Source organism: Ursus arctos, unplaced genomic scaffold (genome assembly GCF_023065955.2).
Source record: "Ursus arctos isolate Adak ecotype North America unplaced genomic scaffold, UrsArc2.0 scaffold_3, whole genome shotgun sequence".
Lineage (NCBI taxonomy): Eukaryota > Metazoa > Chordata > Mammalia > Carnivora > Ursidae > Ursus > Ursus arctos.
This window is the reverse complement of record NW_026622985.1, coordinates 79,343,741-79,367,789: the sequence shown is the minus strand read 5'-3', so window position 1 is coordinate 79,367,789 and position 24,049 is coordinate 79,343,741. Positions and strand designations below refer to the sequence as shown.

At 50.7% G+C, this 24,049-nt stretch overlaps 1 protein-coding gene across 5 annotated transcripts; it reads right to left on the bottom strand.

The window, feature by feature from the left end:
* Positions 1 to 351: 351 nt before the first annotated feature.
* On the bottom strand, positions 352 to 14,980 carry LEP (leptin). 5 transcript variants are annotated; one of them, XM_026510566.4, is made up of 4 exons: positions 14,882 to 14,923; positions 8,176 to 8,275; positions 4,716 to 4,887; positions 352 to 3,038 (listed from the first exon to the last, which is right to left on the bottom strand). In XM_026510566.4, exons 3-4 carry the CDS (start codon positions 4,857 to 4,859, stop codon positions 2,679 to 2,681), a joined length of 504 nt encoding a protein of 167 aa, XP_026366351.1. In that variant the 5' UTR covers positions 4,860 to 4,887; positions 8,176 to 8,275; positions 14,882 to 14,923; the 3' UTR covers positions 352 to 2,678. The 5 variants fall into 5 exon arrangements, with proteins under 5 accessions (XP_026366351.1, XP_048068907.1, XP_026366341.1 ...); XM_048212950.2 differs by having other exon boundaries at positions 352 to 3,035; positions 14,882 to 14,905; XM_026510556.4 differs by lacking the exon at positions 8,176 to 8,275 and having other exon boundaries at positions 14,882 to 14,980.
* Positions 14,981 to 24,049: the final 9,069 nt, after the last annotated feature.

Genomic DNA, 24,049 nt, shown 5'->3' with positions numbered 1-24,049 from the left:
GTCGTGTCTTTTTGAGAGTCTGTGCCCCTGGCTGGGTCTGCTGTTGGGATGCATGTTGTTTGTTAGCTTGTGGGGTTTTTTTGTTATTGTTGTCGTTGCTCTTTTTTGTTTAAAAAATAATGTGGTGCTTCCCAAGGCTGCTTTGCAGACCCACTGACTCTGGTGCAGAATGCTCGTTTGGCCAGCTCTGCGCTTTGGGGGAATCCTTTCGCCTGAATAACTGGTGGCCGGCTGTGGCCAAGCCTGGGCAGAGCTGACCCCAGTGAGGGATGGAGGCCAGCCAGGCCTTGCCCTGTCACACACAAATAGCTCTTCTAAAGCCCCTCCAGCAAGGGTGACAGAAAACAAAGACCAGGGGGCAAAGTTAATTTATTTGGACTTTTTTTTAACAACAAAAAAAAATTTTTTTAAGTTACAAAAAAAGACAATCATTTACATTTTAGAACTTTCACACTCTGAGAATGAGCTGTGGTGCCAGGTTTTGGTGAGTGAAAGGCTTCAAAGATCCCAGCCTGCCTCGTGGTAATGACTGTCTAGGTCCTATTCTCCAGAACGGGTCTGCCTCTGCCCATCTCATGAAATCTCTCTGTTCTAGAACTTTCGACTCTTACCCCTTCGATATCAAACTTCAACATGTCCCTTTCCCTCCCGTCTTTTCTTTCTCTGCCTTTCTGGCTGCACATACCTTCATCCTGTGTCTCAGCACAAACAAAACAGCCTCCCCCTCCAGACAATTCACATCCCTCGCCTCCTGCAACATCGCCTCCGACTCCTCTCTCCCAGCAAGCTCTCCTGGTCTCCCCTGCCCAACGCTACCTCCAGGGAGCATTACCTGGCTCCAGGGACATTCTGGGAGTCAGAGGACCTGAACTCTATAGTCTTAGCTCGGCTCCCCGTCGGCTGCTATGGTCCTAGGTTTATTTTTAAATTGTCAGCTACGCTGCTTCAAAGGGATGTGGCTACACAGTAGTAAATTCTGCCGTGCCCTGAAAAGCAAAAATGCTACCAAGTGCAAGCAGGGTTAGCCTGCGGGCCCCTGAGCCCCGCCGCCCTCAGCTCGGCATTTCCCGCCCACCAAGGCACGCGCTCGGTTGCCATGGTGAGAGGCCAGCCTTTGCATGCTGGTGTGTAGAGTTTTTACCATCTGGAATGCAAGGTCCCTGAGGGTAAGACTGGATTTTAACGTTTACTTGGCGAGCTTCTCCAGCCCATAGCACCAATCAGGGCTGAGCACAAAGTAGGTGCTCGGTCTCAAAGTTGATAGCTTTGATTCAAATCTCCTTGGACAGATCCACCACCTAGCGTGTGATGGCCCCATCACAGAGGCAGGACGGTGGAACACCCAAGCCTCCTCGTTCCTCCCCCCAAACATGACCTCTCGGGGGAAGGGCACTCCTGGAGGCCTGGCCTGGCGGTCCGGCACTCAGCAGTGCTGGCTCAGGTCTTGGGACCATCCACTTAAGCCCACAGACCTTCCCACTGGAATAAAAACCCACCACGAATGAGTGGGAAACATGGTCTTGCTTTGCGTGAGCAGGTCGGACAAGAACCACAATTTGGCTTGCACAGCCCACGTAGGGCTACTGTCGTGTTAATCCTGTGTGGGATCATCCCTAGACCATTCCAAGGCCCAAACCAGGGACCCCTGCTCTGGGGATCGCTCTCTCCAGTGAGGGATCCGCACTCCCTGATAAGAAAGACCTCTCTCCAGCAGCTGAAGAAGGCCAGAGCTCACAACTGCCCCGAAAAGCATTCTTCAGCGCCACTCCCTCCATGGGCGGCTGGAAAACCCCCACAACCCCCCTGAAGGAGTCATCTTTTCATGAAAACCACACTAAGTGGTTGCAGAGATGAGAAAATGACCCCCCCCAATCTGAAGAACCCATTCGGTTCAAATGTAATTCAGAAAACACATTCTGGATCCTTCCCCTTCCCGCTAACACATTCCCCCACCTCCAGGTGCACACATCTATATATCACAGATGACAAAATTCATCTTCTTTTTGCAATAACCTGGTCCTTGGAGATCCGCTCAGGGCAATGCCATTGCAAACACTGTAATTTCACATCCGTCACAGTAGAAACAAAGCCAGTTACCAAAGAACTAACTTGAGAGCCCTCAAGTCACTAGAAATGGGTTTGCCTCAGCCAGGCCCATCAGTGGGATTGGAACCAGCATCCCTAGCGCTGGCCGGCCCCAAAGAGTCTGGAAAAGTGGATGTTTTGCTTCCAGTCCATCCAGAATAAAAGGCATAATAAATAATGTGTTGCTTGGGAGTTGGTAGCTATGTGGATGTTACCCTCACGATGCTCCCAGAATTCTCAGACAGAATCTCGTTTGCTGGTCCAAAGGCTCGGCGGGTGCCTCCTGAAATCACCCCGGGTCACGCTGAAGCATGCAGTGAGGGGGGCGGTGGCACAGGAAGGAAGGCTTTTGTGAGAACCCACATCAGTTCACTGTCTGCCGGGTGGGTCCCCCTTCCCGGTGAGCATGGCATCATGCATTCTATCTTTGCTTTCCTGCCTCGGAGGCTTGGACCTTTGGAAGAGTGGCCCTGAGGTGTGAGAGAAAAACGGCCCGGGGTCCAGATAAAGGACACCCACACGGGCTCTCTCCCAGAGACACCCAGGAGCCCAGGGCTCTCTCCTCGACGTGGGCAAGAGAGGCCTCCGAGGCCTCAGCACCCAGGGCTGAGGTCCAGCCGCCGCAGCATGTCCTGCAGGGCCGCCTGCAGCCTGCTCAGGGCCACCACCTCCGTGGAGTACAGCGAGGCTTCTAGAACACCGCCCAGGCTCTCGAAGCTCTCCAGGCCCCTGGCCCGGGGCAAGGGGCAGCTCTTGGAGGAGGCCAGCAAGTGGAGAAGGTCCCGGAGGTTCTCCAGGTCATTAGATATTTGGACCACATTTCTGGAATGCAGACTGGTGAGGATCTGTTGGTAGATGGCCAACGTCTGGTCCATCCTGGACAGACTGAGGACCGGGTGGAGCCCAGGAATGAAGTCTAGACCAGCGACCCTCTGTTTGGAGGAGACAGCCTGCTGGGAGAGAGGAAAAGGGAGAGTGGGATCTCAGAGAAGTTGGTTCTGCAAGGCCTCGGCCTCTCCAGTGAGTGTGGAGGTCCACTCTCTTGCTTGCCTCCTGTCCCCCTTCCTCACCACCCGGGCCCAGGCCCTTGTTTATTGGGCCCCAGGGGCTGCCAAGCTTGCAAGCTGGTCTCCAGGACTTCTGTCTTCCTGCCCTTCCCAAATCATCCTGCCCTCCCCTTCCAGACCAATCTTCACAGGTTGTTCCCTCCTCTAAATGGCCTCTGCTGTGGAAGCAGCCATGAGGCCTGATTCCTACTTAGTTAAGTCTCTGCCCCAGGCACTGAGGTTCTCCTGAAGTGCCCCTTCCCCAGCTGTCCTCTCCAACTTCCACCCCCAGAGGACTTCTCCTTCCCAGTCAGGTTCTCCAAGGCTTCCCACCCCCTCAGAGATGAAGGCTGGACCCCCTTGAAGAGTGCCCCACCTCGTTCCTCTGCTCCAGTAACACTGGTTACCAGGTGGGGTTCTCCCCTTCCCCACCGCCTGCGGTGCTCTCTCTTGGCATCACCCAAGCTGGGACACTCTCGATCTATAATGTGTGGCCTTGTGAAAGCATGGAGACTCACAGGTTTCTTTCTATAAAATGCCCAAGACTCTATCTAGTTCTGAGCTGTCTCTCCTTTGGCCACCTAACTTTTCCCTGGCTACCCAAGGCCACTGTCAGACATGCATTAACAGGCAGGAGATGTGGAAGTTTCTAGATTGCTCCATGCTGGGGGAGCAAGCAGGCTTTTATGACTGGGGCTACCAAAAACCACAGCTAGAAACCTTTAATGAGGGCATGCTGTGTTCTGGTTCTGTCGGGGGCCGGGGAGGGGGCTGGATCACTCGCTTTATCTAATTGAATCTCATAACAACCTTGTGAAGTCCCTTGTGATAGTCCCACTATCTGGCTGCGGAAACCGAGGCTTCAAGACACTGAGGAACTAGCTTAAGATTTTACGGATAGAGAACAGAAGGGTGTAGATTCACATTCGGTCTTCCTAATTCCAAACACAGCCCTCATCTGCGAAATGGCCAAGGGTCTAGGCCTGTGGACCCCAGGACTCTCAGTAATAGGGAGAAGCTTCACAGGGCCAGAGTTCAGCTAGGAAGAATGCACAGTGTGGGTGCCTGGGTGGCTCAGTTTATTAAGGGTCTGCCTTCGGCTTGGGTCATGATCCCAGGGTCCTGGGATCAAGCCCCAAGCTGGGCTCACTGCTCAGTGGGGAGCTTAGTGTACCCTCTGCCCTTTCCCCTCCCACTCGTGCTCTCTCTCTAGCTCTGCTCTATTCTCAAATAAATAAATACAATTAAAAAAAAAAAAGAATGCCCCATGATAAGCATATTCTAGCAACATGACAGAGGCCCAGAGAGGACGCAACTGGGGGTCTGGTCACCTGCCAGTGGGACACAAGGACCTTTATGGCTTCCTCTGGTCCTGCGCTAGGATTCCCATCAAGGAGGAAGGAGAGGGAGGAGGTGGGAGGGGGAGGGGAGAGGAAGTGAGAAGGCAGCCGCTTGCGCAGTAGGGAGAAGTCAAGGCCATTATGGCCCCTACATGGGGCTGCCCAGGCCACAGCTAACATCTGAGGTCCTGGTTTCCCCTTGGGCCGGCCAGAGTTCTGTTTTGTCTTCTCAGACCCTCCCTACCGTGTGTGAAATGTCATTGATCCTGGTGACAATCGTCTTGATGAGTGTTTTGGTGTCATCCTGCACTTTTCGGATCGGCACGGCTTCAATATAGGACAGATAGGGCCAAAGCCACAGGAATCGGCACAGGGGTCCGCAACGCATCTTCCTTCCCAGGATGGACTTCTCGGGCCTGAAAACAAAGGAACCACACATAGCAAGTCGCTGGGATCTCAGAAAACACCCAGACGCCTTGTTACCAACCACATTATCGGATGTGGATAAAAACGAGACTTGCGGGGCGCCTGGGTGGTTGAGCGTCTGCCTTTGGCTCAGGGCGTGATCCCCGCGTTATGGGATCGAGCCCCGCATCAGGCTCTTCCGCTGGGAGCCTGCTTCTTCCTCTCCCACTCCCCCTGCTTGTGCTCCCTCTCTCTCTGGCTGTCTCTCTCTTTCTCTGTCAAATAAATAAATAAAATCTTAGAAAAAAAAAACAAAACGAGACTTGCTTTCTGCCACAGCAATCATCCCCTCAGCGTCCCAAGACAATTTGTTATCTAGAATTACATTAATGAAATGCATTTCCTTGGGGAGGCAAGGCCTGACCAATTAATCTACGAAGTGGTGTGGGACAGACCACAGAGCAGTAAGCCAGGGCAGGAGCAAATGGACATTGTGGAGATGATATGACTTTATTGCACGCCGCGAGGAAGAGAATGGGCTTTTAAGGTCTGGTCTGAATCCAGCCATTTAATAGCTGCCTGACTTTAAGCATCTCCCATAACCACTAAAAACTCCACCTGCATCTCCTGCAATATACCTATCTCTAGGCTTTTATGAGGATCAAATGAGACAATGCATGTGCGAGAGCTTTAAAGGTGTTGTGAAATGTACCCTATTATTATCCTTATTACTGGAGATGATGTTACTTGTCCTCTCCGTTACTCTCTCATGGCGGCCTGCTGATACCTCTGTGATGGCATTTATCACTGGCTTTATTACTTCCTTTCTCTCCCACCAGGAGCCTGAACGCAACCAGCACTGGTGGAAGGTCTGCTAATGTGTCAGATACAGAGCCGGGCACAAGGATACAATCGTGAACAACAGATGTTCTCTACTCTCGGGTTGCTAATGCATTACTAGGAGAGAAAAAAAGGTCAGCAGGCCATTCCAGTACAGGAAGAACAAATTTCACGAGGATGAGTGCAAGGAGTACAAAGGGGGCTCCCTGGAAGAGGTGTCACCTGAGTTGAGTATTAAAGACCCAGGAGGGGTAAGAATGGAAAGCGGTTGCCACAAGTGGTCAGAAAACAGCTGGTTTAAAGACATAGAGGCAGGGACGCCTGGGTGGCTCAGTCAGTTAAGCGTCTGCCTTCAGCTCAGCTCTTGATCCCAGGGTCCTGGGATCGAGTCCGTATCAGTCTCCCTGCTCAGTGGGGAGCCTGCTTCTCCCTCTTCCCCTGCTGCTCCCCCTGCTTGTGCTTCCTCTCTCTCCAATAAATAAAATAAAATAAAATAAAATAAAATAAAATAGAGGCAGGAGAGACTATAACATGTTCATCCAGAATGTTTGACACTTTCAAAGTCATGGAACAATGAATTCTAATATTAATAAGATGCAGATCCTTGAGTAAGCAGCAAAGTTCTAATGAGATACATAAGACAAAAGGTAATATGGTTAAGTGTATGCGAGTCTGTGATCCATGCTAAGGTTGTGAGCGTGAGCATGAAATGATAATCAAATGTAAGTAAATATTAGCATGAAGGTTCTGGAGAAGGCAAAAAAGTTCATCTCTGTTTTTTATGTCCTGCCTCATCTGGGTCTTGATGAAAACAGATAATACATTTCTGTCCACAGGTGGCAATATTAGTATAATTCATATTCTGGCAATATAATAGAAATAAACAGTCCATTTATATATTACTTACCATGCTTGATCAAAGGCATGCTTTTAATCTGAATTTTATAGAAGAGGGAAATCGAGGGTCGAGAAGATGCATTAACTTGCTCAAAGTCAAACAGGAGAGTGGCAGAGTCAGGGTTCTGCTTAACCCAGAGAGGCTGGGGTACTTTCTCCCCACCCCACATTTTCTCCAGACTTTAAGGACAGCCCCAAATTACAAACCACCCCAATACTCAACCAAGGTACCTCCTGGGACCATGGTCCTTGGAAACAAATACCCTGCTCTAGAATGAAGCTATGAGATTGTACCCCCATATCAACTTGGAGTATGAAAAAATCCCAAGTAATTCAGGAGGGGGCACTTCAAGTGTTTCTGGGCTTGCTTTCTCTCTTATAAAGTCGAAGCTCCCTCTATTAACTACCGATTACATGAGTAAACATTTCCACCAGATGTTTGTGGAAGGAGTTAAGTAGCGCTAATCCCGAGTATAGTTCCTCGAAACCCTGGCAAAGGTGAAAAGTATAGTGGTTAGGTCCCAAGGTGTTAGTGAGCCCCTAGGCAGAAACACTTCACATCCCTACAGCGTTGGTTCCCATTAGTAAAATGGAACGAATAACACCACCTGGCTCAAAAGGGTCAATGAGACGAAACTGTCAAGCCCCTGCGTGTTGCGCGTGTTTGTGCTGAAGGGTGGGGTGGGGGGCAGAGGGCAGCAGTTGGGGAATTGTGTGATTACTGGGGTAACACTGCCCGTAGCCAACCCTGAGTCTAGCATTTGGCCCGCTGCCTCCCCTGGGCCATCTCAGCAGAGTGCCTGGCTTTTCTGGGTGTCCCCCCTGCGGCACAAGATTGAACAGTACCCTTTTCTAGGATTCTTGTGTAATGACACCCTCCTTCCCTAGAGAATTTATTACTAGATTAACTCTGGTCCTAGTCGCTCTCCCACAATGGCCACCCTGTAACACCTGAATGGGGAGACAGTTTTACAAGACCCTCTATCACCACTGATAATACGCTTCAGCGGACGCAGAAAAGACTCTGCGGTTCCTTGGAACAGGGGGTTGAGAAGCTGCTGTTAACCCCGCCTAAGAGGAGGAGGCCCGGTTCAGGGTGGTTCTGTAGAAATGCCATAACGAGTCCACCTGAGATCAAAGTGCTGGAGAGAACGGGGCCCGCCAGCACACACCCCACAACACGCGTGCTCCCGTGCGCACACACAGCATGTGCACACACACACACACACACACACACACCAACACACCGGACCCTTTTACTAGAGGCTGCTAGTTGTCTCCCATAGCTATTCCTCCCTTCTTCCCAAGTAATAGCATATCCAAGTTTAGAGGGTGATGTGCCTTCCAGAATAAATCCTACGCTTCTCTGCTTCCCCCAACTAGGTTTGGCTATGCCACTAAAGTCTGGCCACTTAAGTCACAGCACGAGGCTGTGTGGCAGCTCTTGGGTTGCGTGCCTTGGCCTCTTCCTCGTTCATCCCTCCCTCCACCCCATGCCTGCATTGTGGACATGGAAGCCGGGGTTCTGGCGCCGTCTTGAATCACGAGGAGGAGAGGCTCACCTCACAAATGGTGGTGTGGGCAGCTGGAGGTCAGGTCCCTGAGGACTTTGTGGAGCCGAGGTGACATGCTGGCCTCAGACCGCCCGTCCCTGGACTTGTGCTGTGTGTGTAAGAGACATAACCTCTGTCTTGGTTAAGCCACTGTTACGTTGGGTCTCTGCTAAATGCAGCCAAACTTAATGCGAGCTGATTTATACACCTGGGTATGGGCATCAGGACAGAGTGGACGTCAAGTGTTCCTGGGTTCCCCTGAGTGTCAGTACCTGGGTGGGGCCTGGCTGTGGCCTAAGACGGTGGTGCAGATGGCCGGTGAGGGCAGAGTTTAGGGACTAGAGAGGGGAGGGGTAATTCAAGACAGCAGCCACAGCCTCACTAAGCACAGCACCTGACACCTAATAGTTACTCAATGGATAGCGGATGGTGGACAGCTAACGTGCATTGATCGCCCACTGTGGGCCAGGTAAAAAGACAAAGAGGACATGGAACCACAGGAAGGCAGGAATCAGGACTCGGGAGGGATGGGAGTGAAGACTGCGGGGTTTCCCAGAAGCGCAGGGAATACACTGCAGTATTTTAGGCTGTCAACTATGAACATATATTATTTGTTAGAGATAAAAGTAAAGAACAAAGCTGTGCTCTTGAACAACCAGTTTACATAATTAGCTATAACTCCAGGAAGAATGTTTAAACAGACAGCATGCCCAGGGTAATTCAGGGGAGGGAGACGTGTGTAAAATGACGAACTCTAGAGTTCAGCAGAACTCTGCTCGAGTTGGAGTACAGAACCTTGGACAAGCTTGCCAAACTCTCTTAGACTCATTTCTCTTAGTTATAAAGTGGGAATGATACAGACTGTAATTCCCACTTGAGGCTGTTCTGTAGATGAAATGAGACAATGCATATAAAGGGCTAGCTAATACACGTTAGCTGTTATCACCACTATTTCCAGTAAGGAATCAAGGAGGCTTCTTGGAGGAGGTGGTATATGATAAGGGCCGTAGAGTCAGGGGGAATTGGGTTTGTGAAGGTGGAGGAGAGGAGCAGCCCAGCCAAGGGCTCAGAGGCTGACGAACACCTGTGAGCTCAGGCCATGGTGGCTCACAGCCAGCACGGGAGGTGTGATGGGCCAGGAGGTGGGGAGGGCTTGGGCCCCGAGGGCCACATAGGGAGGCTAGGCATCTTTCGTGGAAGTGAGGAGCTCCGACTGTTCCCAGGCTAATGCTCTCAGCCCAGGTGAGAAGAAGGATGGGGATGGAAATTGGTGACAGCACAGGGAGGGAGTTGCAACGCCGCGGATTTGCTGGTTGCAGCTGGTGGGACCTCAGGCGGACCCATCCAGCTGACAGCCGGGACTGGGAGTCACATTCAGAAAAACAGGGCTGCAGATGGACACCCGGGAGTGCCCAGGTGGAGAGGGCTGAGGTGGGAGGAACTGGGAGGAGAAAGGCGATTGTCAGCCAGCTGTCTGGGCTGCAGCACCTTTCCTCTCTAGAAGTTTCCAAAAATGGTTTTGAACCTTTAGGAGCTGTCATTTTCTGAGAGTTAAAAGATGAACCGCTGAAATGTTGATACAACATCCTGTCTCTTTTGTTTCTCTCTGCCCATTACTCAAGCAGAGCCTGGGGAGGGAGATGGGCACCGCTGGGGAAGGTGTGGCCAATGGGCTGCACGCACACTGGCCAAGGCCTCCCCTTCCCTCTGCTAGCTCCCTGCCCCACTCCTCTGCTCATCCTCTGGACCTCCTGTTCACTAGCTTTTGCCTCCTGCTGCCTTCCCTCTCCTTTAATTAAGACCCTGACGCTCTGTGTCACCTCTACCAGCATCCCCTGCCATGGGTGCCCTGGAGAAGAAAAGAGAAAACCCAGAAAATGGAGCCTCCCAGGGCAGCACTAGAAAAGGAAATGTCACCACAGAAAACCGTTCCAAGGCAGAAGGAGAGGCTCATACAACCACATCTTCCATCTGACCACAATTTCCCACTCTCTGAGTTCACCTGGGACCTGGGGGCTGGGCCCAGCTCTATTCATCCTTAGCTGACCACCCCCACCCCCGCAACCCTGCCCCACTTCTATGTGGGCCCCCCACCTCTGCCTTCTCCACGGACAAGCTCACCTCCCATTTCCCCAAGACGCTGGTGGCCTCCAGATGTGACCTTCTTCACCTCCACTCTGGTCCTAGGGGATGAGGCAGACCAGGGGGGGCTTCTCTGTCAAGATAGGGGGGTGCTTCTCTAGATCCAGGCTGGAAGGTTTGCTGGGCCAAGGTCAGGCCTGCCTACAGCCTTCTGATGATAGCAGTGTGGGTGTGTGGGGGGGAGGTGGGGGAGAGCTTAGGGTCACAGAGGCATTTGCTGGTGGAGGCTGCTAGCTTTGAGCTATCCAAAGTCCCTTCTTCTCCCAGCTTAAAGTGCGAGAGGTTAGCTTGGACCCAGCACATACTTCTCTCTTCCTTCTTCTCTTCTCCAGCCATTGGGATTTCTACACTCCTCTCTTTAATAATCCTCGGTGTGCTAGTGTGGAATTAAATTCAGATAATTTGGTATTTGCTGTTAATTATGAGGGAAAAGCTTTGGATGGTCTAAGCCTCTCCCTGCAGAAATTCTTCCTGTGGGCTCCCTCCCATCCTTTCCTTCTACTTTCCCTTTCTTCCTTTCTCCATAATTCTAAGCTGGAAGGGACTTGGGGACAGGGAAAAAAAAACAAAGGATGAATAGAGACAGAAAGACTGGATCTTGGTCATTCAAGCTACTCAGAATCCGGTGGAACAAACAGAAGCTAAAATAACTCATTTTAACACAACCTCATCAAGCTTATGAGGGAAGGAGCATAGAATCTGGGGAGCACAGAGGAGGGTTTTGACTCTGGGGAGGTGAGACAGCTTTGTAAATGAGGCAGTATTTGAACTGAGACCTTAAACACAGGAGTCCCCACGGGGAAGAGGACAAGCAGGGCATTTCAGACCAAGGCGAGCATGGAGTTGGGGAAAACTATGGTGGGTTTAGGAGAATTCAATATGGCAGAATGGTAGAGCCTGTGAGGCTAGAGAGCTAGAATGTCCCAGGCTTTATTCCACCTCGTGGGGGATCTGCCCTATTAAGAGCGCACGCACGCACGCACACACACACCCACCGCACGCGGGCCCTGGAGGCCATGTCTGCACGACCAGTGGTAGGCAAGAGACCGAGAATACTCTCCTCCCTTTCCTTATCTCTTTCTCCTCCAAACCCTGATTAGGTCAATCATCATCTCTCCCAGGAACTGAAAGCAGGGCTTCAGAGACCCCAGTCTGTCTCTACGGAGGGCTCAGAACTTCTGGGGGAGCTATGGTTGCCCTCCTGTGCATGGAGTAGCTGAGGAAGACCAGACTTCATCCAGTAACAGGTGGGTACAGTCAGTGCCGTGCCTGAGCTCCTTCCTGACTTCTTTCTGGTTCCCGACCTCATCGGTTCTGGGCCCTCTCTGTCCTTAGCCTCCACTGTGAGATACTCTTCCACAAATACTCACTTGAGTATGTTCCAACTCTCTGAATGTATTTTTTAATCCAGGGGAGATATAGATAAACAATGTAAGAGGACCAAGTGTCAAAAAATCAATCTCACTCTTGTTGGTTGCAATATATTTTTTGAAACCCTGAGCTAGCCTGAGTGGTTTTCTCTTCTTCGAAACTGAGAGCCTTGTTTGAGAAATGTTAACATACTTAACCAGCAGCCAGAGTGCGGGTGTGGGGGTTACATTCTTCTGACTCATCACAAACCACCTTTAGATCTGATCCCCATCCTGGATGACCAGTAGGTTTCAATTCCAGTGTCAACTCTGCTCAGTTTTTCGCGGAGGGGACCTAGAGCTCCATCCAGCCTCAGGGGAGAGGGCGCCTCGATCAGTTAGTGCGGTGTGCCAGGCGCAGGAGGCATGGCCGTGCTCTTTGTCCCAGCAGCTCCCAAGGGCCTGGCGCAGAGCAGGTCCTCATTAATATTTGTTGAAAGAATAAATAAAGTATTTCCCATCTCTGATCTTCATCGTCTAACCAGGTTCACCGACCTCTACCACCGTTCACCTGCCCCTATCTCAAAGTCACATCAAAGAATTCGCTTCTGCCCAGCAGGAATCCCTAGGAAACTTCCTTAATGAAGGCAGGACACACTTGGGCTTCCAGGTTTCCCCTTAACGGGGACCTTGGTGGGCTTCCTGCCCCTCGGGTGTGTCCTCCGGCACCCTGTGGTGGTTTCCCGTTCCTTTCAGCTTCCTGAGTTCTGCTCCATCCTGACAGTGGTCCCAGGGGCTCCCGGCCTTAGTCCCATTCATCAGCCTGGCTCCAGCCCTTTGCTTGCTTGCTCAGGGCCTCCCGCCCTTCTCGGAGACCTCTCCCCCTCCTTTCTTCTCTGTGGCTTCCCCCCTGCCCTTGCACTCCTCCCCAGCCTGCTGCACCCCACAGCACAAGCACAGTGTGCACACAGGTGGGGGTGAAGTCTTCAGTGCGATCAGTGAGATGTCAGCGGTGACACCCATCACGCACCCCGTTTTGGGGAGCGACGAACTGGGCCGGAGAGACTGTAAAATGCAGTTTGAGGCGCATCTGTTGTCACACACGGAGTAAGCGCCCAGAACTCCCTGAGCCCAGGCATCAGGTGTGTTGTTTTTAAGCAAAAACAACCTCTTTCGGGGCGCCTGGGTGGCACAGCGGTTAAGCGCCTGCCTTCGGCTCAGGGCGTGATCCCGGCGTTCTGGGATCGAGCCCCACATCAGGCTCCTCTGCTATGAGCCTGCTTCTTCCTCTCCCACTCCCCCTGCTTGTGTTCCCTCTCTCGCTGGCTGTCTCTATCTCTGTCGAATAAATAAATAAATAAAAAATCTTAAAAAAACAAAAAACAAAAAACAACCTCTTTCTATTTCTCTGAGACAATTGTGCGGACAAAGAAGAACTTCGAGGCTCCGGGGGGGCAGGCCAGAACGGAGCTTCTGCCACAGACTCCTACATGGCCTCCCGATTGACTGATTGCAGGACAATTTGGCTTGATTTTCCCTGAAATCACATGCACGCTGTTCAAAGATGCACTCCCCGCAAGGACTCTACTTTCCTGAAGCCCCTTCTCTCTCCCCAACTCCCACATTCCCTTGTTCCCTCGGTCCAGGCTGCAGAGGGGGACAATGACATGGGTTCTGTGCGGAGAGCTCTCCCAAGCGGCCACCTCCACACCCTGCACGGGCCACTCAGACACGAGAGGCATCTGCCTGGGGCGGAAAGGCAGGAATTCACTGCAATCTCCCTGGCTCTGTCCTTGGCGCTTGGAGCCATTTCCTGGAACGGAGGGGGGTGGAATATTTCCCCCAAATACCAAGAAGAGTTATTTTGGGCATAAGATGTACAAAATATGAGAAGGACGCTCCTTTGGCCAACATGGACACGTTCCCCTCAGCCCAATGTCCTCAATTGCTAGAAAAGGGAAGAACCTAAAAATATCCACTGTTTTTCTCTTGCCTTCTCCCCCTACCTAAATGAGAGAAATGATCCCCCTGGCGTCTCTGCTCCTGAGGACACAGGAATGGCAGCGACTATGGTTCTGCAGACCAGCCTGGTGGGAAAGACATTGGGTACCCTCTCTCCCACCAGTCCCAGCTGACTGCTGCCCACTTCAGAACTCTACAGAGCAAACTTCCCGGTTCCTGGTGCCTACCACGGGGAGTCCTGGAGCTGGTGCTCCTGGGGCCTCGCCTGCAAGTACCTGCCCTCTGCCCCGCCCACCCCAAGAGCCTTCCAGCAGAAATCAAACATCTCATCCTCTCCCAAACTGCTATTCTCCAATGACAAGCAGGCCACTCGTCTTGGATCTAGCTTCACGTTAAGGCGTCACAGTTCCAAAATGCCACCATCTTGCAGCTATGGAAACCGGCACGTAAAGGCGACCACACCCACAGTGAAATGTACACTCGGCGGGGAGAGGAGGCCGACTCCGCCTGGGGCCCACCTGCCCACAGTGGGTGTCTGCCGGACCGACAAGACAGCTGCTAGCAGTGAGAATCATGCAGTAGGCTCTTCCGTGACCCGCTGCTCTGTCTCCTCAGAAAACCCCAATTTCATCCGTGATCAAGAAGGCAATTTGCTTGGCTTAGAGGCCAGGTGTGGTGAGACTCGGCAGAATTTCTCGGAGATATCTGGGTTCTTGCCGACACTTTGCTCCCCACCTCTACCCCACAGTGGTCCTGTTCCAGGCTTTGGCCTTACACGGATCCTCGCATTCACACATCAGAGATGAACACCCCCACTGGAGAAAGATGCCGGAATTCCCAGCCGCAGAGCAAAGCTAGTCCTCAGAAACCGAACGCTCATACCGAACCCCCAGCACCCCCGACTTAGTCTCCTTCAGATGGGGGCAGGGTACCCTGATCTTCGGGGATGTGCTCAAGGCAATTTCCAAAGCATCTCAGCAGCTGGGCTGGCGGCTTGGACGGTCCCCTGGGACCCTGGCTGGCTCCATGGCACAGATTCCTGCTCCGTGGGCACTGGCGCAGCCCGGCTCGGAACCCAGATCTCCCCGGCCGCCTTCCCTCCCGTTAGAACTCCAGGACAAAGCTGCCATGGTCCAGAACCAAGCCTGCCGCCCTGCCCCTCGCCCGCCTCAGTTTCCCCGGCGTTCAGGGTGGGGTGGGGTGGGTTGGCTGGCCAAGAAAGACCGGAGGAAAAGGAAAGAAGAGCGTGCCCGGGGCCTTACCTCGCAGCTGCTGGCGTCGCGATTCCTCCGGGGCTCCATGCCTGCCCGCCCCTCTTATAGCCGCCCGAGCACAACTTGCGCAACGGGCCGGCAGGCCCGGGCGCACCCCGAGCGCCAGCTCCCGCCCCGCCCCGCCGGGCAGCGTGGGGCAGCGTCCGTCCGTCCGTCCGTCCGTCCGGCTGCGGGGCAGGGGCCTCGAGGGAGGGCGTCCGCTGCGTCCGGAGCCCCGCGCGCACCCTCGGCGACGGCCCGAAAGCCCGGGGGGCGGCTGGCGGGGGCGGCAAGTGCTGGCCGTCGCCCCCGAGGCTCGGCCTCTCAGGGCCAGGTGGCGGTGAGGGGCTCCTCTGAGCCGCCTGCGAGCTCGGACGGCGCGCCCTCGACCAAGCGGAGGCTCACCGACGGCGAGGCCCGCGCTGCCGGCCCGACGGCCCCGCCGTGCAGCCCGTGCCCCCGCCCGGGATGGGGGTCTGCTGGGCACGCCTGGAGCCCGCCTTCCAGGGCTCAGGCACGCGGCACTGGGCTGTGAGGAGTCTGCACCCGGGCCACACTGGGTGTGCTGCTCCGGAGGGTTGTGAGGACCCGGCACTGCGGCCTTTGGGGATGCTCTGGAGGCACGGAGCCCATCCTCCACCCAGTATTTCTCACGTCCATAGGAGAGGGTGCGGAGCGCTGATTTCTTCTCCCCGTCTGGGAGTAGGAGCCGGAGCCTCCCTCGCCTTCAGGGACAGGGAAACTGAAGTCCAGAGAGGTTAAGTGACTTTCTTCAGAACCCCCAGCTGGGAAGGGGTAGAGCCGGGCCAGGGACCCAGCTAGATCAGGCCCATTCCGTCCCCAGAGCAAAGCGCAGCCCTAAAACAAACCGTTCAGTTAGGAACCAGCCCATCTTGCCTGGGAGCCGTGGGCAAGTTATGTGTGCCGGCCGAATCCGGCCACCACCTGTTTCGGTATGGCCCTGGCTAGGAATGGGTTTTGCCTTTTTAAACAGTTGGAAAAAATAAAATGAAATAAAAAGAAGAATGGCACATGAGCATGATGTGAAATTTACATTTTAGTGTCCATAAAGTTTTGAATTTTGTCTAAAAAATTTGGGGGGATCTTTTCTCTCTTGTACCTACATATCTCTGATGTTGCCTCATAGTTGGAAAAGCCTCAAATGTTTATTATCCAGCCCTTTGGAGAGAAAGTTTGCCAGCCCCTGAACTAAAGGATACACTGCACATTAGCTCCTCTGGGTCTTTATCCCTGCCGGTTGCGGTGGGGGTGCAGAACTGCTCACCGGAGCTCCTCCCAGCACAATCTCCCCATTGCACTGGGGTCTCCTCCTTCCCCCATTGAAGAAGCTTGTCCTGGTCACCTTGCCAGCCAACTTCCCTCCTTCCAGCTGGCTTGGGTGACCTCTTCCACCTCCTCTCACAGGCTGTAAGTGGAAGGCAGCGGTCGGGCCATCCCCTTTTTAAGTCCTGGTACCTTTGCAGTTCCAGGTGCATGTGGGTGCCCAGGAAAAGTTTCCCAAATGGAACCCCAGGGGCACCATGTGCCACAGAGCTTATTTTGGACATGCAGTATTAGTGACCACAGTGTGGGGATTCCTCTAGACTCAAGGCCCCTGGGAGGTGGATATTTAAAAACACCCCTGCAGTGATGAGGGTGTGGAGGGGACGAGGAACGCTAGGCTGACACAGGTCCTGGCGACACCATCAGATCACATTGGAGACTTTCTGATGGAAACATGCCCCGCCAGGACCACAAGGGTCTGTTTTGTTCACTGCTCTGTCTCCAGCTCATAGTCCAGAACCTAGCATGGCATATTTCATTTTTAAGACATATTTTTAAATGAAAATTTCAAACATACAGAAAAGCAGGCAATATACCCATCATCTGGATTTCCCGTATTTGCTTCATGGACTTTTTGGCCAAAGTATTTTAAAGCAAATTGCAAGCATCGTGACATTTCATCCTTAAGTACTTCACTGTGTGTATCTAAAAAATAAGGAAGCATTTCCCCATAACCACAAGACCATTGTCACATAATTCCTTAGCATCCCAAAAAAGCAACTCTACATTCAGATTCCCCCAAATATCTCAAAAATGTCCTTCATAGTTGCTTTGTTTGAGCCAGGTTGTTTTGTACTTATTTAATAACTATTTATAGAAGGAAGGAAGAAAGGAAGTTGAGCTAATATTTGTGGAGGTCAGAAAGTGTTAGCATTGCCTGTGATTTGTAATTGTATTGCCATCGAAAAGGTGGGAAACCAACTAAATGTCCAACATAAGAAATTAATAAGATTATTGAAAAGCCACATAAGAACAGTAAGCACACATTAAAAATTATGTTGCAAAATAGAATATTTAATGATGCAGGAAAATAATTCTATTTTGTGAACTGGAAAGAATCCAATTACAGGGCTTCTGGCTGGGTCAGTCGGAGGAGCACGCGACTCTTGATCCCGGGGTTGTGAGTTCGAGCCCCACGCTGGGTGCAGAGATGACTTAAAGAGGAAAGAAAGAAAGAAAAGAAAAAAAGAAAAGAAAAGAAAAGAAAAGAAAGGAAAAGAAAGAAAGAAAGAAAGAAAGAAAGAAAGAAAGAAAGAATCCAATTATAAAATGGTGTTTTCCGATCACACATATTCACACCAAAATACACGGTATCGCTTTTGGGAGTGGGATTAGAAATGATGTTTAATCTTTTTTTTTGTGCTTTTCTGCTTTTAGAAAGTGTCTACAATGGAATTACGTTTTAAAGAGAAATATTTTATGGTGCTGTGTTGTTTTCATGTAGCGGCTGTTGCATCACTGCCATCAAGTTTTCCTTGTCCCCAGCATCTTTATAACTTGGCTCCAAGTAAGGGCTTAGCTTATTTACAGACCCCATGGCAGCCTGGGGTTATTCGTCTCAGCGCACCATCTTCGGGGTCACAGGCTGGATTTGAACAGATCTCTTGCATGAAAATGAAGCAGCACCTGAGGCCACATTGCAAGGATATGGACTGCCTCTCTGTCTGTCTATCCATCACCTACACTTGGTTAATTAATAAATCTTTACGTTATTTTGGGGCGCCCGGGTGGCTCAGTCAGTTAAGCTCAGGTCATGATCCCAGGGTCGTGGGGTCAAGTCCCACGTCCAGCTCTCTGCTCAGCAGGGAGTCTGTTTCTCTCTCCCTCTGCCTTTCCCCTGGCTTGTTCTCTTGCTCTCTTTCACCTCTCTCTCTCTCAAATAAATAAATAAAATCTCTAAAAAATAAATCTTTATATTATTTTATTTTATTTTTATTTTTTTTTAAAGATTTTATTTATTCATTCGACAGGATAGAGACAGCCAGCGAGAGAGGGAACACAAGCAGGGGGAGTGGGAGAGGAAGAAGCAGGCTCATAGCGGAAGAGCTTGATGTGGGGCTCGATCCCATAACGCCGGGATCACGCCCCGAGCTGAAGGCAGACGCCCAACCCCTGTGCCACCCAGGTGCCCCTATTATTTTATTTTTAATAAAATATTATTTTATTTTTTTAATTCAAAAAAGGACAAAGAGATATGAAAACTCCGTCTCTTCTCAGTCCTCCCTCTTTCCCTCGTAGCAACTGTTGTTACCAGTTTCTGGTGTGTCCTTCTATGGATATTCACGTTCTATCCTTCATCTGTTTGCTTAAAAAAAAAAAAAACCCACACAAATAATGTCATAGCAAACACACTACTCTTCCTGTCCCTTGTCTTGAAATTTTTTTATTTTGGCGAACTTCAAATCTCTGTAATACACTTACAAGAAAACATGACCTAACAAATCCCCACGCACCCATCATCCAGCTTCAACCATTATTAATCTCACTTTTTCCATTTACTATATCCAGAATATCACTTCTTACCAGTGTATGTATACCTTAATGATCTCAAACATAATCTCTTACCAGCACACACAGAGCTGTGCCCATCTTTTTAAAGGCATATGTCTCATCTTATGGATGCACTGTCATTAATCTAACCATATTGTTGCATACATGATGTTTGAATCCATAGATTTAATTAAATGAATTAATATTTCATGTAATTACATTTCAACACAAACAAATATAGTGATTTAAGTATACTTACCGGGGCGCCTGGGTGGCACAGCGGTTAAGCGTCTGCCTTCAGCTCAGGGCGTGATCCCGGCGTTATGGGATCGAGCCCCACATCAGGCTCCTATGCTATGAGCCTGCTTCTTCCTCTCCCACTCCCCCTGCTTGTGTTCCCTCTCTCACTGGCTGTCTCTATCTCTGTCAAATAAATAAATAAATAAAATCTTTAAAAAAAAAAATAAGTATACTTACCTATGTGTGAGTATGTCTGTGGGAGAAATTCTGATAATTCCGTGGCAGCACTGTTGAGTCAAAGGGGATGTACATTCAAATACAAATACACGGCCAAGTTACGTTCTGTAGAGATTGCACAATTTACATATGCAAATAACTACAAGTAACAGGGACTTTCGCATGAACAGCGTTTGGTTATCTCTTATAACCAGAAGCCTGGAGGAGGGCAGGTGCCGTAGGAGCTCAGTGACGTCATCAAGGCTCCTGCTCCTTCTAAACGTGCCTGGATCACAGGCACAAAGATGTACATATGAACAGATTTTGTTGGTTCAGTTACAGTTTTTCTGACTAAGAGATTCACACATAAATGTTCCATTTCCTCATCTGACTGTGCTTTGTTTGACTCTGTAATAAAATTCAGAAGCAAAACTTGAAGAAGAAGAAGAAGAAGAAGAAGAAGAAGAAGAAGAAGAGGAGGAGGAGGAGGAGGAGGAGGAGGAGGAGGAAGGGGAAGAAGAAGGAGAAGAGGAAGAAGAAGAAGGGAATCCTGCTCCCTCTGATCTTCTATTCTTCCATTGTGTCCTTGTGCTTTATTGCTTCACAGTTGCAAGATAGATCCTACCCCTTCAGGCATCATGTCCTCACATGATTGCCCAGTAAGACAGAGGCAAAAGGTTTTCTTTTCTTGAAATTCTGTTTCAAGTTGGGGCAGGGAAGTCACATTTTCCCTTATTTCTCATTGACCAGAACTGGGACTTACGCCCACCCCTAGACCAATCACTGGCATAGTAGAATGTGATTGCCATGACTGATTTAGACCAATCATAAGTCTCCCCCTGGGGCTGAGGCGGATTGAGGTGGATGAAGGAAAGCTCTGTCCTTACCTGAAAGAATTAGGGTTCCATGAGCTTGGAAGGAGAGTAGAAATGGCTCTTGGGTACACAACAGATAGCGCTTGCTGTATCCAGCTCTGGTGTGTTATCAAGCTTCTGATAGACTTGATTTATTATTAAATGGTAAAACTGAAAAATCTTTTTTGTTTGAGCCCTGACAACCTTCACACACACAAAAAAAAGGTAATCTAGCATTTTATATTTGAATATTGCTTTTTCTTTTTCAAAGCACTTCTATGATCCCATTTGATTTTGACAGCAACCCACAGAAAGAGGTGGGGCGGGTCTCATTTCCGTGTTACAGGCCTGAGCTTCAGAATGATCAAAGGACTTGCCCAGCAAGTGGTGTCATTGGATGCCACAGCTGTCAGTCAAGGTGGCCCCTGTAGTTCTGCGCTGATGTCAGCCAAGAGCTGCCTGCTGGCAAGGGTGCGCTGGGTCTGAAGGTGGCCTCACAGAGCCCAGTGCTTTGCAGAGCCCCTGGTGGTGCCCTGTTGAGGGAGAAGAAAGGCAGACAACGGTTAAATCTCTGTTCTGACTTTAGGTAGCCCTAAGAAGCTTCTCTAGAATGAAATAGGCCTTACCAGCTACATTGAAGAGGAGTCGAAACAGACCTATAAATTGGACTGTAAAAGCAACTGGATACTTCAGTCAAATAATAGGTCTATTAAATAACATTCATATTAAATATGTGTATGGGAGGCGGACTGGATTGGTTCTTTTGGTATGTTCGTGACCCCTTACGGGGGCTCCCCAAGGGCAAAGACCATATCTTCTTCACCTCACTGCCCCCAGCCCTGACACAGCACCTGCTACGTGGCAGGCGTTCTCCAATGCCTGTGAGATGCGTGTGTGCTCTAAGTTACTTCTGCTGATGACTGATGTTCCCCCTGTTATCATGTCAGAGGACCCTGGTTATTTCTACATAGAACCAACCAAAAAGTATAATCAATCAATTGATCAATCAATCAGTTGATTACGAATTTGTCTATATTTCTGTCTGCATCATGAGCATGTAAGTTCCATGAGGGTCAAGACTAGGTCTGCTCAGTCCCAGCTCAGGACCTGATACAGAGTAAGGGCTCTGTAAACTGTGAAAAAGAATTCTGAGCAAGTGTTTGTTTCCTAATTTTAGCAGTGGGCTCATAGTGGGCCCTCAATAAATACCCATGGATTATCCATTGCTGACTGTGAACAACAGTGACTTCATGAAAACATACCTCTTGCAGGTTGGGGTGAAGTGAAGCAGGGCTGGAGAGCCAGCCAGTGTCCCAGGTGGACATACAGCCCACCACGAGGTCTGCTACCTCCCATGGGATCACATCTGAAGGCCAGGTCAGCTGGAGGAGAGACTCAGGGAGAGAGATCAAATCCTTTACAAAAGAAGGTAAAGAGGGGCTGGATTTTCAGAGGACCTTGATAGAATGGGAGCCATTAAAGGCAGCATGTGAAGGGTTCACATGGCCAAGTCACCATGTGGGGAGATTCAACTGGCAGAGAAATATAGGAAGGATTGCAAGGAAAACACTAAAATTGAGGAGACAAATTAGAAAAGATTTTTTCCCCCATTTGTTCATTTATTCACTTAACCAGGAAACACATACAGACAGCATACATATGCTGGGCCCTGGGCTAGATCCCGGAGATGAAAAAATGAGTAAGATTCTCGGACCTCTGCAATAGTTCTGGAGCCTGTGTGGGGTGTGGGGTGACAGGAGAAGAGCCAAGAGACATTTTGAAGACCAGAACACCAGTTCTGAATGACCAACCCTAGGAGGGAAAAGCAGCCTTGATTCCGTAAGCCTACCAGTCAGTGACGGTGTTGCGGTCAGAGAAGAGGAGAATGGGAGGTACCCGGGCGTGGAGGGGAGAGAGCAGGCTGGGGCCACGGTGCTTGTGACCGTGACTGTTTGGAAAATCCGGTTGCAGATGTCTGGCAGTGAATTGGGGGCTGGAGTCCACGTGAGGGGCCAAGGATGGACACGTGGTTCCAGGCATCATCTTCAAAGACAGGAAAGACATGGGGTTGTGGGGAGCAGGAGGCTGGAAACTGTGAAATACTCTGTAATCTGTAAGGTTCCAGTGGTGTGCAGTGGGGGCGTGTGTGTGTGAAAGAATAGGGGCTGCTGGGGTAAAGGTCAGGAGGAGCTCGGAGGAAGCCCCACAAAGTAGAGGGTGTCCTGGAGCTCAGCAGTCTACAGAGGGTCGGGGGAAGAGCCCTGGGAAGGGCACAGTAAGAACAGTACCGCCACTGCCCCCTGCCTTTAATTATTTAATTGCCCAAATAATCATGTTCACTGCAGAAAATCAGAAAATGCAAAGAAGCAAAGCCACGAAAAAAGCCATCCCTAATCCCCGCCACGCTGAGATAACCCTGTTAATATGGTTGTGCTGATTTGCCCAGACGTGGTAACAGCCTCTTCCATCCTGGGCTGGAATCCAGCCTGGAAACTCTAAAGAAAGAAATGACAGCCAAGAGGTCGACTCCAACAGGCTCGCGCTCTGGGCTGCATGCTCTTTCTCTCCTCGAATCTCTCCTCCCAGCTGGAGTGGAAGGACTCGGGCCACAATCCTTTGTAGAGCTGGACCCTCCCCAGGAACCTGGGGACTGAACAGGCTGGGAACATGCTGCAGAGAGACAGCGAGAAGCCTTCGGGCCCAGGAGAAGGCTGAGCACGGATGCACCCTGCGGCTTCCAGAGTCTTCAGCGCAGGGTGGGTCCCTGAAGGAGGTGCTTTACCAGGCTCCTTGCAGAATCTTCTGTAGACCTGTCTCCAGCAGCTGGAGGCTGGCTCGGGAGGACACACCCCCTTCCCCTGCCGTTAGAGTAGCAATTATGCTGGGTGTGCAGCACCTCCTCAGGGACCCTTGAGGAATTCAGTCTTCCAGGAACAATCTGGAACAATTCAAAATCACCATGGAAACATGACTGGCGACATCGATTGTCTGCCAGAAGGCCTGTGTGGCACGGTGTCTCTGAGGGCTGGCCTTAGGGCCACACTGCCCGGGGTTGAATCCTGACTCTGCCATTTATTAGCACACGCTTTGGGGTAAGTCACTCAGCCTCCGTCTACCCCAGCCTCCTGGTTTGTGACGAGAGCGTTGCAGTGCCGGCTCATAGGGATGTTGTGAGCGCAGCTTGTGCTCCTTCAGGCAAAGCACTCGGATACCACTCTACAAATGGTACTTATTAACGAGCGCAGGGCCATTCAGAGCACACTGCACGGTGGGGTCAGTCTGGAAGGCTCCCTGAAGAAGGCTCCGGGTTTGTACGGGCTGCGCTGTAGGGGAGAGAAGGAGTTCAAATGTGCTTGCTCAGCTGAATGGAACAAAGTGACCAGAAAATCCATGCATTCTGCCTCGATGGGACTCGCGGGCCTGAGTCCTGGTTTGTCCCATCGTGGCCTGTCGTGAGGCTGAAGGGCGGGAAGACCTGCGTGCCCAGGGCTGAGGCAAGGCTGCCAAGCACATTTCTGCAGGACGTTGCATGAGTGGGGTTGCTGCATGGCACCGTGCGTGGCTAAGCAGCATGGTCTAGCATCCAGGAGCTCTGGAGGACCCTCCTGGGCTGGGCCTGCTCCCAGAAATGTGGCTCCCTAGCACCTGGCCCCTGCCTGGGCATGTCTTGTCCTGTGCCCAGGAAGATGTCACTTTATTACACTTGAAAAATTGGGTATCTTTTACTCTGATTATACAAGTAATAAGCCTAGAAAACATCCAGAGAAGATACTTTAAATTTCTGATAATTCCCCTACCCTGGAATCACCAATGTTCTATATTTTTTATGCATGACTTTTCCCTCCTTCTTGTGTCTTCCTAGATGTGCACAGATACTTTTTGCTATCACGAATACGATCAACCAATGCATATTATTTTGCAATGCGATATTTTCCATTGTTTTCAACTTTCTTTTCATGTCGTTAAGTATTCTTCCATAATGTACTTTATGATGCTAGCATTGTGCAACTTATGCCATAAATTATTTGACCTA

Coding starts and splice junctions, on each gene's coding strand:
- LEP (XM_026510556.4), bottom strand. CDS start 4,859: ATGCGTTGCGGACCCCTGTGCCGATTCCTGTGGCTTTGGCCCTATCTG. Junction 3,039..4,715: donor TCAATGACATTTCACACACG/GTAGGGAGGGTC, acceptor CCTCTCTCCCAG/CAGGCTGTCTCCTCCAAACA.